Consider the following 12516-nt stretch of genomic DNA (forward strand, 5'->3'; position numbering starts at 1 on the left):
GCTTTGTTTCTGTGAAGAATTTGTTTTTTTGGAGCAAAGAAAAAAAAAGAACATACATTTCATAGAAAAGTGATTTGTTCCTTGTTTTATCACATTTCTTATAGGGAAATGGGTAGCAGAAATACAAAACTGGCTACAGAGTCTTATCATTTCTTTAAAGCCTTAGGCCCAAGGGTCTTTTTCTTGTAATTAGCATTGGTTAACAGATCAATAAAGTTCAAATAAACTTTAAATCCATATCTATATTTTTCTTCCATAAGACGTCCCTTACACACACCTTTTCTAGAAAGTGGGGACCTGTGATGCAGGCCTACAGTCTGTGCCCATGCCAACTGGTCCCCTTGTGGTGATGTCTTCTGAAACCTAAATGTACACCCTTCCCCCTATATTGGTCAGCCAGTATGAATATTCCATGTCTCCCTGGCAGCCACGTGGGCACCTGCAAAAGATCCCATTAAACTCTGTTTGGATAAGAGAAGACTTGGGATCCAGCACATCCTGACTCCACGGATTTATGGAAGTAAAAATGGGCTAATCGATTAGGATTTTTTAAAGTAACATAGTAATTAGGTTTTGTATTTTTGGGCACATTGAAGTATATATTTTCCAGTTAGGTGGTAAATTTATACACACATTATCCTACATTCTGCTCCCCCATTGTCCCCCTGCCTAGCCCTTAGAACTCTTCAAATAGCTGTGCTATTTGTGTGCATACAGACACGCTTGCATGGAAGAGGAAACTCTGTTTTAATTGTCTGCTACCTAATTTAGTGGCTTTATGAAATGGAGCAGTAATGGTTTTTAACAACTTAAGGGTATGAAAGTGTGTATGTGTACTTTATATATGAGAATACTCTTTATCAATTCATGAAATTGTGCATTTGTTGGTCCTTCTATAAATTAGGTCAATTTTAGTTGTAGTTTGGGGGGGGGGGGGAATGTGTTGCTTTATGCTGGCAGAGCAGCTTTAAAATCAAACTGTAATAAGACTACAGTTGACTATTAAAAATCCAGTTCCTTCAGTTTTCAGGCATGAATTTCACGCATTTTAAATACAGGGATTGCAGTACATTGTTTGGCCACTAATGTTTTCATGGTGCTGTTCTGCTGAAACAGCGGTTAGGTCTTGCTGCTAAACTAAATACACGTTGAGACGTCCCTGCTGCCTGCTCCCTAGAACTGTGCTAATATTTAATATTTAAATATTCTTCACAAATAGTTATTTAAAAAAGGAATATAGAAAATTGCTAAAACTGGACTTCATTGTTTGTATTGGATGAATCACTCCAGAATGCTTATACCTATCTGGGTCAGTGATGGCTTGTTTTAAAGTATTTCCCACTTGTTAAAAAAATGATTGGAATGTGCACAGTTTTACTTTAAAATGAGGGAGTTAGGACATGCTATTTTAAAACTTGCTTTGCCACAGATTATCTATTGCCTCAGTTAAATGTTTCCATTATTGTACATGGCTTAATATTTGTTTGATGCTCAGGTCACCTCTGCAGGTATGTTGAGGAACTCTTAGCAGGTATTGTTCTGTTTTCTCTTCTTTCAGTTTTATGTTGCTATAACTTCCTTGGTATTATGAGGTTTGGCAAATGTTATAATGTAAATATTGCTTAACCTAGAAACATCACAATCTGAGGGTCAACATCACTTCCTTTCTAAATAGGATACAATCTGTGCAGATTATGGGCTTTATTCCTGTGTAAGGACCAACATCGGACACAAGGAAACTTGTCCATATTACACTTTCACTAATGAATGCAGAAAAATATAATACAATTATGTATTTATTGTTCAGTTAGCAAACGTGTGGTTCCTGGTATGTGGAAGTGGTAAACTGTGCCAGTAAAAGCTGCAACTTTTACTGACCAAATATAGGATTAGAGTGGGTAGGGGACCTGTAAGTGAAACTGTCTGGGTAGTGCTGTGTGGCAGAACTGTGAAAATCTTAAGACTGAATGTACAGTATTCTAAATACTTTCACAGGTAAAACAGCTAGACCAGAGTTTAACTACCGTAGTTACTAGTTTGCAGTAAAGTCTAGAAGAACTTTAGATACTTCCTCACTCTGAGGCTGCTGTAGATAGATTCACCCTCACGTATTGCTTGCTGCCAAATCCTACAGGGTTTCTATTCCCTCTCTAATTAAAAAAACAAAAAAAAAATTTTTTTTTTTGATGATGTTTTGCTATTAAAGAGCAGCCCTTCCAGCCATCCTTCTAATCTACCCAAAATTTAGAAGTGTTTTGACTGGACGTGCACTCAAAGTTCAAAATGGTTTGAAAACAATTCTAGAATTGTAATTGTCAGACCTAATACTGTTTTGAAATAAAAGCAGTTGTGATGGAGCCTGGCCTTGGTATTCGAACCACCAAATTGCAGAGGCAGACCAGGCCCATTGATAAACACGGGAGCTGAATCTTCCAGAATCAGGGATTTGGGTTTTGCTACAGAACGCTTTAAAAGATCAATTGGCATAATCTAATCCTAAAACTTGTGACCTAATGGTAAAGCAAGATGTCATAGCTGACTGGTACACTCCACCAATGTGTTGCTGTACATAGAGCTGCATCCATGTATTTAATAGCTGATCATTGGCATAGCAATCTGTATTTTTTTTTTTTTAAGAAAATAAAAAATCTCCACCTTCTAAAATTAACACATAAGAACAGGTTTTACACTGCATGACATTTGAAGTTAATGTGAGTGTCAAATGCTTGTTCAGGCATGCACATGACATTCAAATGTTGTGATCACAAACTAAAAAAACAACAGAATTAGGTTTGTGATTTGTTTGCATAAAAATAAATACACAGATGATTTACATAAGTCCTTTTTTGCTGCATTACATTGTACAGCCTAAACTAAAAGGAGAGATTTATTTTCTTTAACTTTGAGCTATGCTCAACTTTCTCGGGATTGTTTGTAGTCAGGACCTTGTATCCTATAATAAATAGTGCATGTTTCAATGTTTACTTAAAATATTAAGACAAAAACAGGAATTTGTTTTCATTCTTCTTCCTAATAGAAGCGTGTGTGTGTGTTTTTTTTTTTTTTTTTTTTCTGGTAATTATATTTTTTTTCCTACAATTCATTTATGAGATGCAAGAGCTTGCAATATTTATCCACCATAGCTGTTAAAAAACCATATTGCAGGAATTTGTCAGCCACAGTGCTATAATAAATCATCAGGGACTATAGACCACTCTGGTGACTTCCCAGGTAAAGAGGCTGGAATTGCCACAGTCATTTACAAGACGTCTGATTAGCCTACATAGGCCTGTATAGAGGCATTCCTTACCATAGTGTAATGTATGGCCAACTAAAAACAGTGATCTTATATAGGTGGGATCAGATTAAGTACCCCCTGACTCAAAACAACCCAATTAACAGGGACAATCAATAAATATATAAATAAATATTTATTTTTGTTCCATTAGTGTTTATACCATTTTTTTTTCTTCCAGGAAGCGATTCAGTTGGACGGAAGGATTCTCTTTGCGCTGCTTCGTAAAGTGTCTACAGTGGCCTACAAACACCTGAGCAAGCAGAAGATTGACCCAATCTTGTATATGACAGAATGGTTTATGTGCGCATTTTCACGGACACTTCCCTGGAGCTCTGTCTTGCGAGTATGGGACATGTTTTTCTGTGAAGGTAATTCATGTCAATCTGTATTGGAAGAACTTCATTCCTTGAAGTGTTGTACCATGGGAGCCATTGATAGCAGCAGAAACCTAGAGATCAGTGGAGGAAAATTGGGGCCCCCTCAGACTGTCAACCACAGTAATAGACAACCGCTTTGTTGTGTGGTTGAGGTTGTAGTTCATTTGTCTTCTTTGGAAACCAAAAAATGCTCCAATGTTTAATTTGATAGAGCCATTTCAGACTTGAAAATTGTAGGCTCAAAGTGGTGTATTTAAAAATTATTTAAAAAATAAATTTTAACATTGGATTCAGGTAGAAAAATGTATTATTCAGGAATAAGTTTTCTAATTTCGGTAATGAAAGCTGGAAACCTAGAATAGATTTTAGCTTGCACCCCAATACCTGGAAGTAAGGCTAACCATAATATCTGATAAAGATAACTCTTCCAAGACTACATGACCAGTGGATAATTGAGGTGGTATTTTGTGGAATAAGATGAAACTGCCCTAATGACTCATATCTGATGCAGTGTCTTCACCCATTTGTAGTATAGTGCCAGCTCTGAGTATAAGGCGTGCGGTGGCCTTGTTAGATGGGCAGGATTCATGCTGCAAGGAGATGTTACTCATTATAGGGTGTGTGTCTATCTGCTTGTCTCTACATGTTTTCCAGGACAAGCCATGAGCACGGTGTGTCTGTTCTGGTTACTGTCATTTAGCACATGTCTGTGTCTCACCCCGCCTGTTTTGGCATTTAAAGGACACATAAAAAAAAAGCATCAACACATAATTAAGCTTTATTTATATTTTTTTTTTTTCTGCTGTACCACAAACAATAAAACTGACTTTATTAAAGTCCAAACATCAACACCCATAATACAGAAAGCCTATCTTTAGCATTAAAACCCTGGTTGAGTTCTGACTTATACTTCCCTACCACCTTCATTATTTCAAATGCTGTTCTGGTTATGCAAGTATTACAAGGTCCTGTATAAATCCTTACATTTATGAGAGTCACTTACCTCCTGTGCTGTCTGGGGAATATCCTGTATAGGAAGGTATGCTGAATGGAGGTAACAGAGGGGTAAATGGATGCCAGACTTAAGTCTTCAGACAGCTGTATCTTCAGGCAAATTCCTAACCTGAATAGTCATATAGTGTGACCACAGTTCTGATCCCTGAGCATGCAGAAAAGTGATCCATTGTACTGCAGAGTGAATATGCTTTATGTGCTGGGATCGGTTGGGATGTTGTCAGGATCTGTGTGTATTACATTTTCATGCTTCTTAACAGTCTGATACTAAAATGATGTCATTAAGTACCTGGAAAGTCCTTTGATACACAGAAAAACAATTGTAATTATGTTCAGTGCCTATTTTATTTTCAATTTAGGCAGGGTTTTTTTTGTCTTCTGTTTTGTATTTTACTTCATTCTACCTTATGTAAAATAAAGTGGAATAAGGATTGGTAAAAGGGGACAATGTCCTTTTAAGCTATATAGTCACTGCTTACATATTTGACATTAAGTAAACAGGAGTGAGCATGCATACCACACATACATGAGAGCATACCTCACCGGCAACAGTTCTGACTTCCATATGAGGAAGCCATCACTCCTAAAGACAAATGGCTTTCCTGCATAATTTGTACACATGAAGAGAAGTGTATTTCCTTTAGCAATAAAGGTAAACTGAATGCTTTGTTGCTCGTTTTGAATTCTGTGTGAGATAGATATATATATTGAGCAGAGCACTCTAACACTCCTGCTTTTAGACATGCTGACTTTTTCTTGAAGCTTTGGACTGCTGCATTGGGCCTAGATTATTAAAGCTCTCCGAGGCTGGAGAGGATGAACTTTCATCAGTGAAGCTGGGTGATCCAGCAAACCTGGAATTAATTTTGTCAAAGTAATTTGCTATTTGCTAGCAAATGTTTTGAATCCTAATCTACGTCCATTCTAGGTATACCGCATCACCCAGCTTACTTTCCCTGGTTCACTCCTTTTATTCATTTGATTTTTATATTTTAATTAATGGAGGTTTTGAATAACTTGTGGGCTTTACAGCACTCTGCTGGCCTCTCCGACCAGCCATGATCTGCCTGCATTGTACTTGGAAGCAAGAAATCCAGGGATGTCACTGCATGTAAAATAGGATAAATAATGAAAGTCGTGTCCTGGTGACTAGTGAAAATTTCCTCGAAGTTCCGATGGGTCCCCAAAATTTTGCGAAACCATCAGAAGTCCAGGAAATCACTAAAGGAGGATGATCACGGCTGCATTCATAAAAACAGCTGTGGGAATCTGCCTCTCAGTGAGTGATCCCCAAGATTTACAGGTCAGAATGAGGGCTCCATTCACAAATGCAGTCACAATACTCCTCCTCTCGGAGTGAGTCATGCCTCTTGCATTTATGAATGAACGCGGTTGTGGGAAAAATCCTCAGATTTTTCCCAGGCTACATTCATTCATTCATGAGCAGCCAGCGAGACTAACACTGACTGTGTTCCTGGATAGAAAAACTCTATCCAGGAACACATAGTACAGGACTGCAACAGCAATCAGAGGCGCGGAGCTGACAGCTCCGTTCCCCTGGTTGGTTTTGCAGGTCCCAGCTTTAATCTGTAAACCAAGTTTTTACAATAGAATAAACTGTAAAACACGACCACCAGTGAGTACTTCACCTGCCGAATAATCTAAAAAATACAAAATCCTGATATGTAACGGTTTTGACTAAAATGTACAAAACCCCTATACATTCTCCTAAAACTTCATTATTTTATGTTCTATACAAAGCAGTGAAAGTTCAGTATCTGTTTAAAGCTGATTGCTGTAGTTTTAAAAGGTCAAATGCATCTGTCAGAACTGAATCAGAATGGTCTTGGTAGCTTCTCAAATGGATCTTAAATGTAAGTGGAATTCACCTGACCGCAACCAAGTCAGTCCACACGCTCCCTTCGTACTATCCTGGGGCTTCAGTTCTTTTACAGCCACTAACCCAGTGTGCAGATCAATATATGCATATTGCTTTACCTTTGATGACCTCTACTCCTGCCTCCATTCCTGAAATATTTTGTTAATGTTGTGGACCTTCAAGAATCCAAATAGCTGAAATAGTTGTAGTCCTGTATGTAGGTTATGTAGGTCTGGCATTGGGGTACAGTTTTAAGTACAGTTTTCCATATTGTGACAAATGGTATGATCTAAAATATTATTAGTAAAGTTATAAGTATTAATTTAATTAATATAATCCTATTTATATCTACAGGGGTAAAAATCATCTTTCGAGTTGCTCTTATTCTTTTGAAGTATACACTTGGCTCCACTGAAAAGCTCAAATCTTGCCAGGGTCAGTATGAAACAATGGAGAAGTTGCGAGCAATTGATCCGAAATACATGCAGGAAAGTTTCCTTATCCCAGAGGTGAGTATGTAAGGGAAAGCAACATTAGATCATGAGAAGTATTTTACCTGTTTTGGTGGAATTTGACTGGTCAATAGTGATGTATTGTACTTGAACCGGTCATATTCGGACTGGTACAAAGGTATTAGCTTGTACAAAGGTATTAGTTGTTTTTTCCACAAGAAGCAAGTCTAAAAATTTGGGAAGAATAGCATTTTTCTGTGCATATGTTCATATTTCTAACTTGCCAATTGGTAATGGAATGCAACCCAACATTTCAAATATGCCAAGAGGAGTGGGAGACTCAACAACAGAGAGCAGAACATCTGCCAATCCTAAACATGTATCTGTTGTAGTTTAAATGGAGCCAGTTCTTGTTGTATATCCCACTTATTTTCTTTACTATTTTTTTTTTTTTTTTTATATAAACTTCTTCTCAAGAGTCAAATATAACAAACGTGTGAAGAATACAAATTACCACAATGGACTGGACTCTTTGCTTTAGCTTAAAAAAAAATGTAATCCTTGGCCCTATATATATGTATATGAATTGGACTTTTATAGTTTAAAAAATGGGGAGGGGTTGGAATCACGGTCAGGTTTGCATTGCTTTCTTTATTAATCATGTTAATTGCCCTTATTACTAGTCACACTGGGAAGGAAAGAGTATTTACAAAAATTTAAGTGGCCACCATTTACAAGAATAGAGGGTAAATCTTTCTTCGGAGTCAGTGGTTTTCCCTCACATTGGGTAGACATAATTCCCCTTCATGTTGAGTTACAGGACAGAAATTGAAGAATAATCTCCCAAATAGGACACCAATGGCAAGTAAAACCCTCACAGCCCTTTTACTCTTTTGCTCTTTCATTTTTTTGTATTCAAGGTAAATCTTTAAATGGAATACAGCATGATGAAGGTTTTAACCTTTCCCTACTTTATCCAACACAGGGAAAAATGTAGGGGTTTACATGCAGCTAAAATGAGAAACTTAAAACTTGTGTGAAACACCAGAATAACCTTTTTTTTTATGTAGCTTTTTTTCAATTACCTTTACCTTTTAAATTTCTTTTATTTTTTTGTTAACTGATCACCTCTTGTCTTCTTGATGATTACAGTGCCTACATCATGTAGGAAAATTGTATTGTCCCAGTCATAACAATGTCACTACAAGCCCCTATGTTATGGCATATTTCAGTGTATATTTGCAAAGCTTGTTGTAATATGTTTGTTTGTCGTTTCCCACAAGATTTTGGAGTTGCCCGTCACAGAGCGAGATGTGGAGCGTGAGCATCTGATCCAGCTAAAGAAATGGAAGGAAGAATTTGGAGAGCTGCAGTGTAAATCCCCTTCCCGTATGCATGGGGCCAAAGCTATCAGTGATGCCGACCCTATAGGCCATAAGCCTCTGGTGCACTCTCCTTCTATCATCCTTCCACCCAATGTAAGTGGTGGAAAGAAGGTCAAAGAAAAGAAGCAGGAAGAGAAAGAACAAGAGAAACTGCGAAGTAAAGAGATGAAGGAGAGAGAGAAATTGGAGAAAGAGAAAAAGAAAGTTGAAAAGAAAAAGAGCAAAGGAAAAGCTGACCAATCCAATGGGTCTGTGAAAGAGGAAAACGGAAAGGAAAATGGAACCGAGGGGAACATAGATCACCGGCAGGAACCGGTACAGCCTCTCTTGGCCAAAGTGACCCAAAATGACTCTTTAAATGTGCATCAATCCAGTGAGAGTTTGTGCTCCAAAGAAAGTGAAGACACCTATTTATAATTTCCACAATTACACCACATGATCAAATGACCACACCGATTCTAGCCATCTGTGTGTTTGTCCTTCAACCTTTTGTATTGGGCAATCTTCAACAACAAAGATAAAGTCGGATTTGAATAAACGGTAAAAATACAGGAACTGTCTTTATGCAGCTTAAAAATGTACAGGGTTTGTCCTGGACTCATGGAATATGTACTTCCACAAGTCACCATTACTCAGAGATTACAAGACCTTTATTATGTATTGTACAAAGGCTCTTCTCGTCTCTTTTCGTGTGAATGGAAATGGGGTCAAACGGTTACTTCAAAATACCATCCCGGCTGCAAGAGATCCTTCTGTATTGTGACTAACATCAGTGTAATAGGTGCAGGCCATGCACCCTATCCTCTATTCCATTCCCGATGTTTTGCTGCTGAGAGCAGAATTTTCTATGCACAACAAGTTCATTGTTTCCTATATACATGGGACCAAGCAGAGAAATAGAACAGACAATCTTTTCCTCCATCCCACAGATACTCTTTGTACAATTAAATGGATTAAAGGAGTCTGAATTGTGCTCCATATTTCAGCACAATGAAGCTTTTGTTGAATTTCTTCAAACTCTTATTAGATGGTGTAGAAGAAGATGAAATCTGAGTTAGTATGTTGGGTTTCTGTGGGAGATGTGAGGAATAAACTGTATGCAGTTACCTGACCAAACTACATTATTCCTTCCTCTTCCTGACACTACAGGGAAGAGCTTGTATTCCACAGTGTGTTGTTATACAGTTACACTAAACACAGCCAAGCAGGAATATTTATTTATCTATGGTATTAGCTGTTGCAAAAGAAAAAAATAAAGACACTTGCCAATATTTAGATTACAATAAACATGACGTGTCGTTCTTTTATTTTTTTTTTTCAATATATGAGCTCTTGTCAAGCTAAGTTATGTACATTTTGAACCTGTTTGCACCAAATATAATTGCTTGTTTCATCCAGTTTCCTATGTATAAGGAAGCATACTAAGAGGATACTATTTTATCATGGGGGTAAAAAGTGCAGAAGTAGAGTGAAGTTTCATTTAAATGTATAACTCCCTGTACATAAGAAACACACAACCACTCTAAATTTGTGTGTGTTACATATACACACACTATCACAAAAACATTGCCAGCAACAATTCTCTGACAGCCATCTGTTTTCTGGAGGATTTTCATGGAAACATAGGGGAGTGACAGATCAGCTAATACTTCGGGCATATATTGGGGTTGCTAAGTGATTGTCTATTATTATTACACAGTGTTTATATAGTGTTGACATTTTACGTAGAGCTGTAAAAATTCCAATGTTATTAACTGTCCCTCAAAGGGGCTCGCAATCTAATGTCCCTACCATAGTTATTTGTCTTTAATACAGTCTATGGTCAATTTAGGGGGAGCCAATAACCTAACTGTATGTTTTTGGAATGTTGGGGGGAAACCAGAGTACCCAGAGGAAACCCACAAAAACACTGGGCGAACCTGCGAAGTCCATGTTGAGATTCCAACCCAGAGCTGCAAAGGCCAGAGTTCTAACCTCTGAGCCACCGTGCTGACCACCTTGTCTATCTAGCATTTTTTGTTGCAAATCTGTACATGAATGCTCTCAGATGTTGAATTTGTATTGCTGAGGTCTGATGACCTAAACAATATTTTTTTATAAGTAATCCCATTCTTTATGTGAGGATTTTTTTTCCTTGCATATGATTGGATATGTGAGTGCAACTTTACCTTATTCATTACCATTTATTTCACCAGGTGAGCATCATCTCAAGTAACTGAACCCCATGTTTTCCATTCCTTATCAATGAGACCTTTGCACAACAGCATGAGGGTACAAACTGCTTGTTGTGTTTTTTTGTTACTTAATATTAATGCAAAGGTGAAAAGGCACAATAACCTCCCCCAAATGGATGGGATTGAAGGCCATAATTATGGCAGCGATTTGATGTCTCAAGATATGAGGCCCCCCTGCAACTAATATATTGGTTTTTGGCTTGGCCTGGTCTTAAAAACATGCACAAAATTTTGTCACTACCTAATCTAATGAACTATTTAGGATATAGAGTTAGGTCCATAAATATTTGGACAGAGACAACTTTTTTAGAATTTTGGTTCTGTACATTACCACAATTAACTTTAAATGAAACAACTCAGATGCAGATGAACTGCAGACTTTCAGCTTTAATTCAGTGGGTTGAACAAAAAGATTGCATAAAAATGTGAGGAACTAAAGCCTGTTCAAATATTTATGTACCTAACTGTATGACATATAATTATTACACAGACATTCTACAGCTAAGGTGGTTTCTATGTATAGATAATACAAATTTTACAACCAACAGAAAAATCAATAAAGCCACTATACTGCTTCCAACTCTGTCCTCCTTAACAGACCTCTCTACAAGTATGCATGAATACATTTCTAAATAAAAATACAGCATTAAACATTGGGTGGTGTTAGCAGTCTGCTACGGGCAATGGGACGTAGTAATTCTTTAGTCACCTCTTCCCCATAAAAAAAAAAAATGCAAATTAGAACTGCCTAGCCACTAGGATGAACATGTCTGGTAGTTCTAGAATGTTGCTTGCAATGATGCCTAAATATAGATCATTATTTTAGCACATGATATAATGTGCAAGTACAGACATCATACTTAGAGAATATGGCAGACCTATAATAGTGTTTGTGCTTTATTTAGTGGATTTCCCCTACTTTGTGTTCTATCTCGAATCCTATAATTTGACTGCAAATGTGGAAATTTGCTTTGAGTAATAGCTTGACAGACGTTCTTACACTTCCACACACCTTTGAAAACTAAAACATTTTAAACAAAATAAAAAGTTATGGCTAAGAGTACTAGAAAGCTGAAGTGGTAATGTCTGCTTCCGAAACATAAAATAGCACTTTTATTACGACCATGCTAGAAATATAATTCACTACCTGAACACATCAGCTGCTATCTGTACACCTGGCAAGATCCCTCATATCACTGCAAGCAGTGGGTAGACTATTGGGAGGATTTAGGCAAAAATAAAATACTTTTATTACAAATACCAAAAAAAATGAAAGGGGTGGGCCTGGGGCGCACTCTGGGGAGAAAAAGGTCTAAATGATGTTGAATGTCCCCCAATCAGAAAAAGAGGAGGGAGTTAATGCTGGGGATTGATCCCAGTCATAGGATTTCTCTTCTCCATCTGGCATAGGATAGACTGCACAATCTGCACTGCAATAGTGAATTCATTTCAATGTATTACATGCACAGTATCCAAGTAATTTTACCAAAACCCTCATCCTAAGGCTCCTCACTGTTTCTTAGTGTTACAATTCATAAGGAATGGGCACACAATCATTTTCTCCTGTAAATATCAGTGACACCCTTCCTACTCACAAACATATAACCTTTTCACTATCATTACCAAATAGAATGCCAGCGGCAATTAGAAAGCACAATTCTCTTACGAAAAGCTTTATTGTAGAAACCGCAAAGAAACAAGAGTAGAAAAGATAACGGTAGGATTATTACTGAAGAATAAAACAGTTACAATGCTAACATGAGATAAATCTATGTGGTATATCACAAATGGAATGACATTGCTAAAGTAGAGAATTGTTAAAATACAGAGAGCTATGCAAAAAGTCAGTGGGCAAATACAATACCTAATCCAGCACA

At 37.3% G+C, this 12516-nt stretch overlaps 1 protein-coding gene across 1 annotated transcript in view; it reads left to right on the top strand.

The window, feature by feature from the left end:
- TBC1D10A (TBC1 domain family member 10A) overlaps window positions 1-9692 on the top strand; it is a 39255-nt gene extending 29563 nt beyond the window's left edge. The window contains exons 7-9 of the mRNA XM_072415268.1: window positions 3477-3666; window positions 6923-7077; window positions 8304-9692. Coding sequence (XP_072271369.1) covers window positions 3477-3666; window positions 6923-7077; window positions 8304-8822 — 864 coding nt within the window. The 3' untranslated portion in view covers window positions 8823-9692. The remainder of the gene's footprint in view (window positions 1-3476; window positions 3667-6922; window positions 7078-8303) is intronic.
- The last annotated feature ends 2824 nt before the right edge of the window (window positions 9693-12516 follow it).

Source organism: Pyxicephalus adspersus, chromosome 6 (genome assembly GCF_032062135.1).
Source record: "Pyxicephalus adspersus chromosome 6, UCB_Pads_2.0, whole genome shotgun sequence".
NCBI lineage: Eukaryota > Metazoa > Chordata > Amphibia > Anura > Pyxicephalidae > Pyxicephalus > Pyxicephalus adspersus.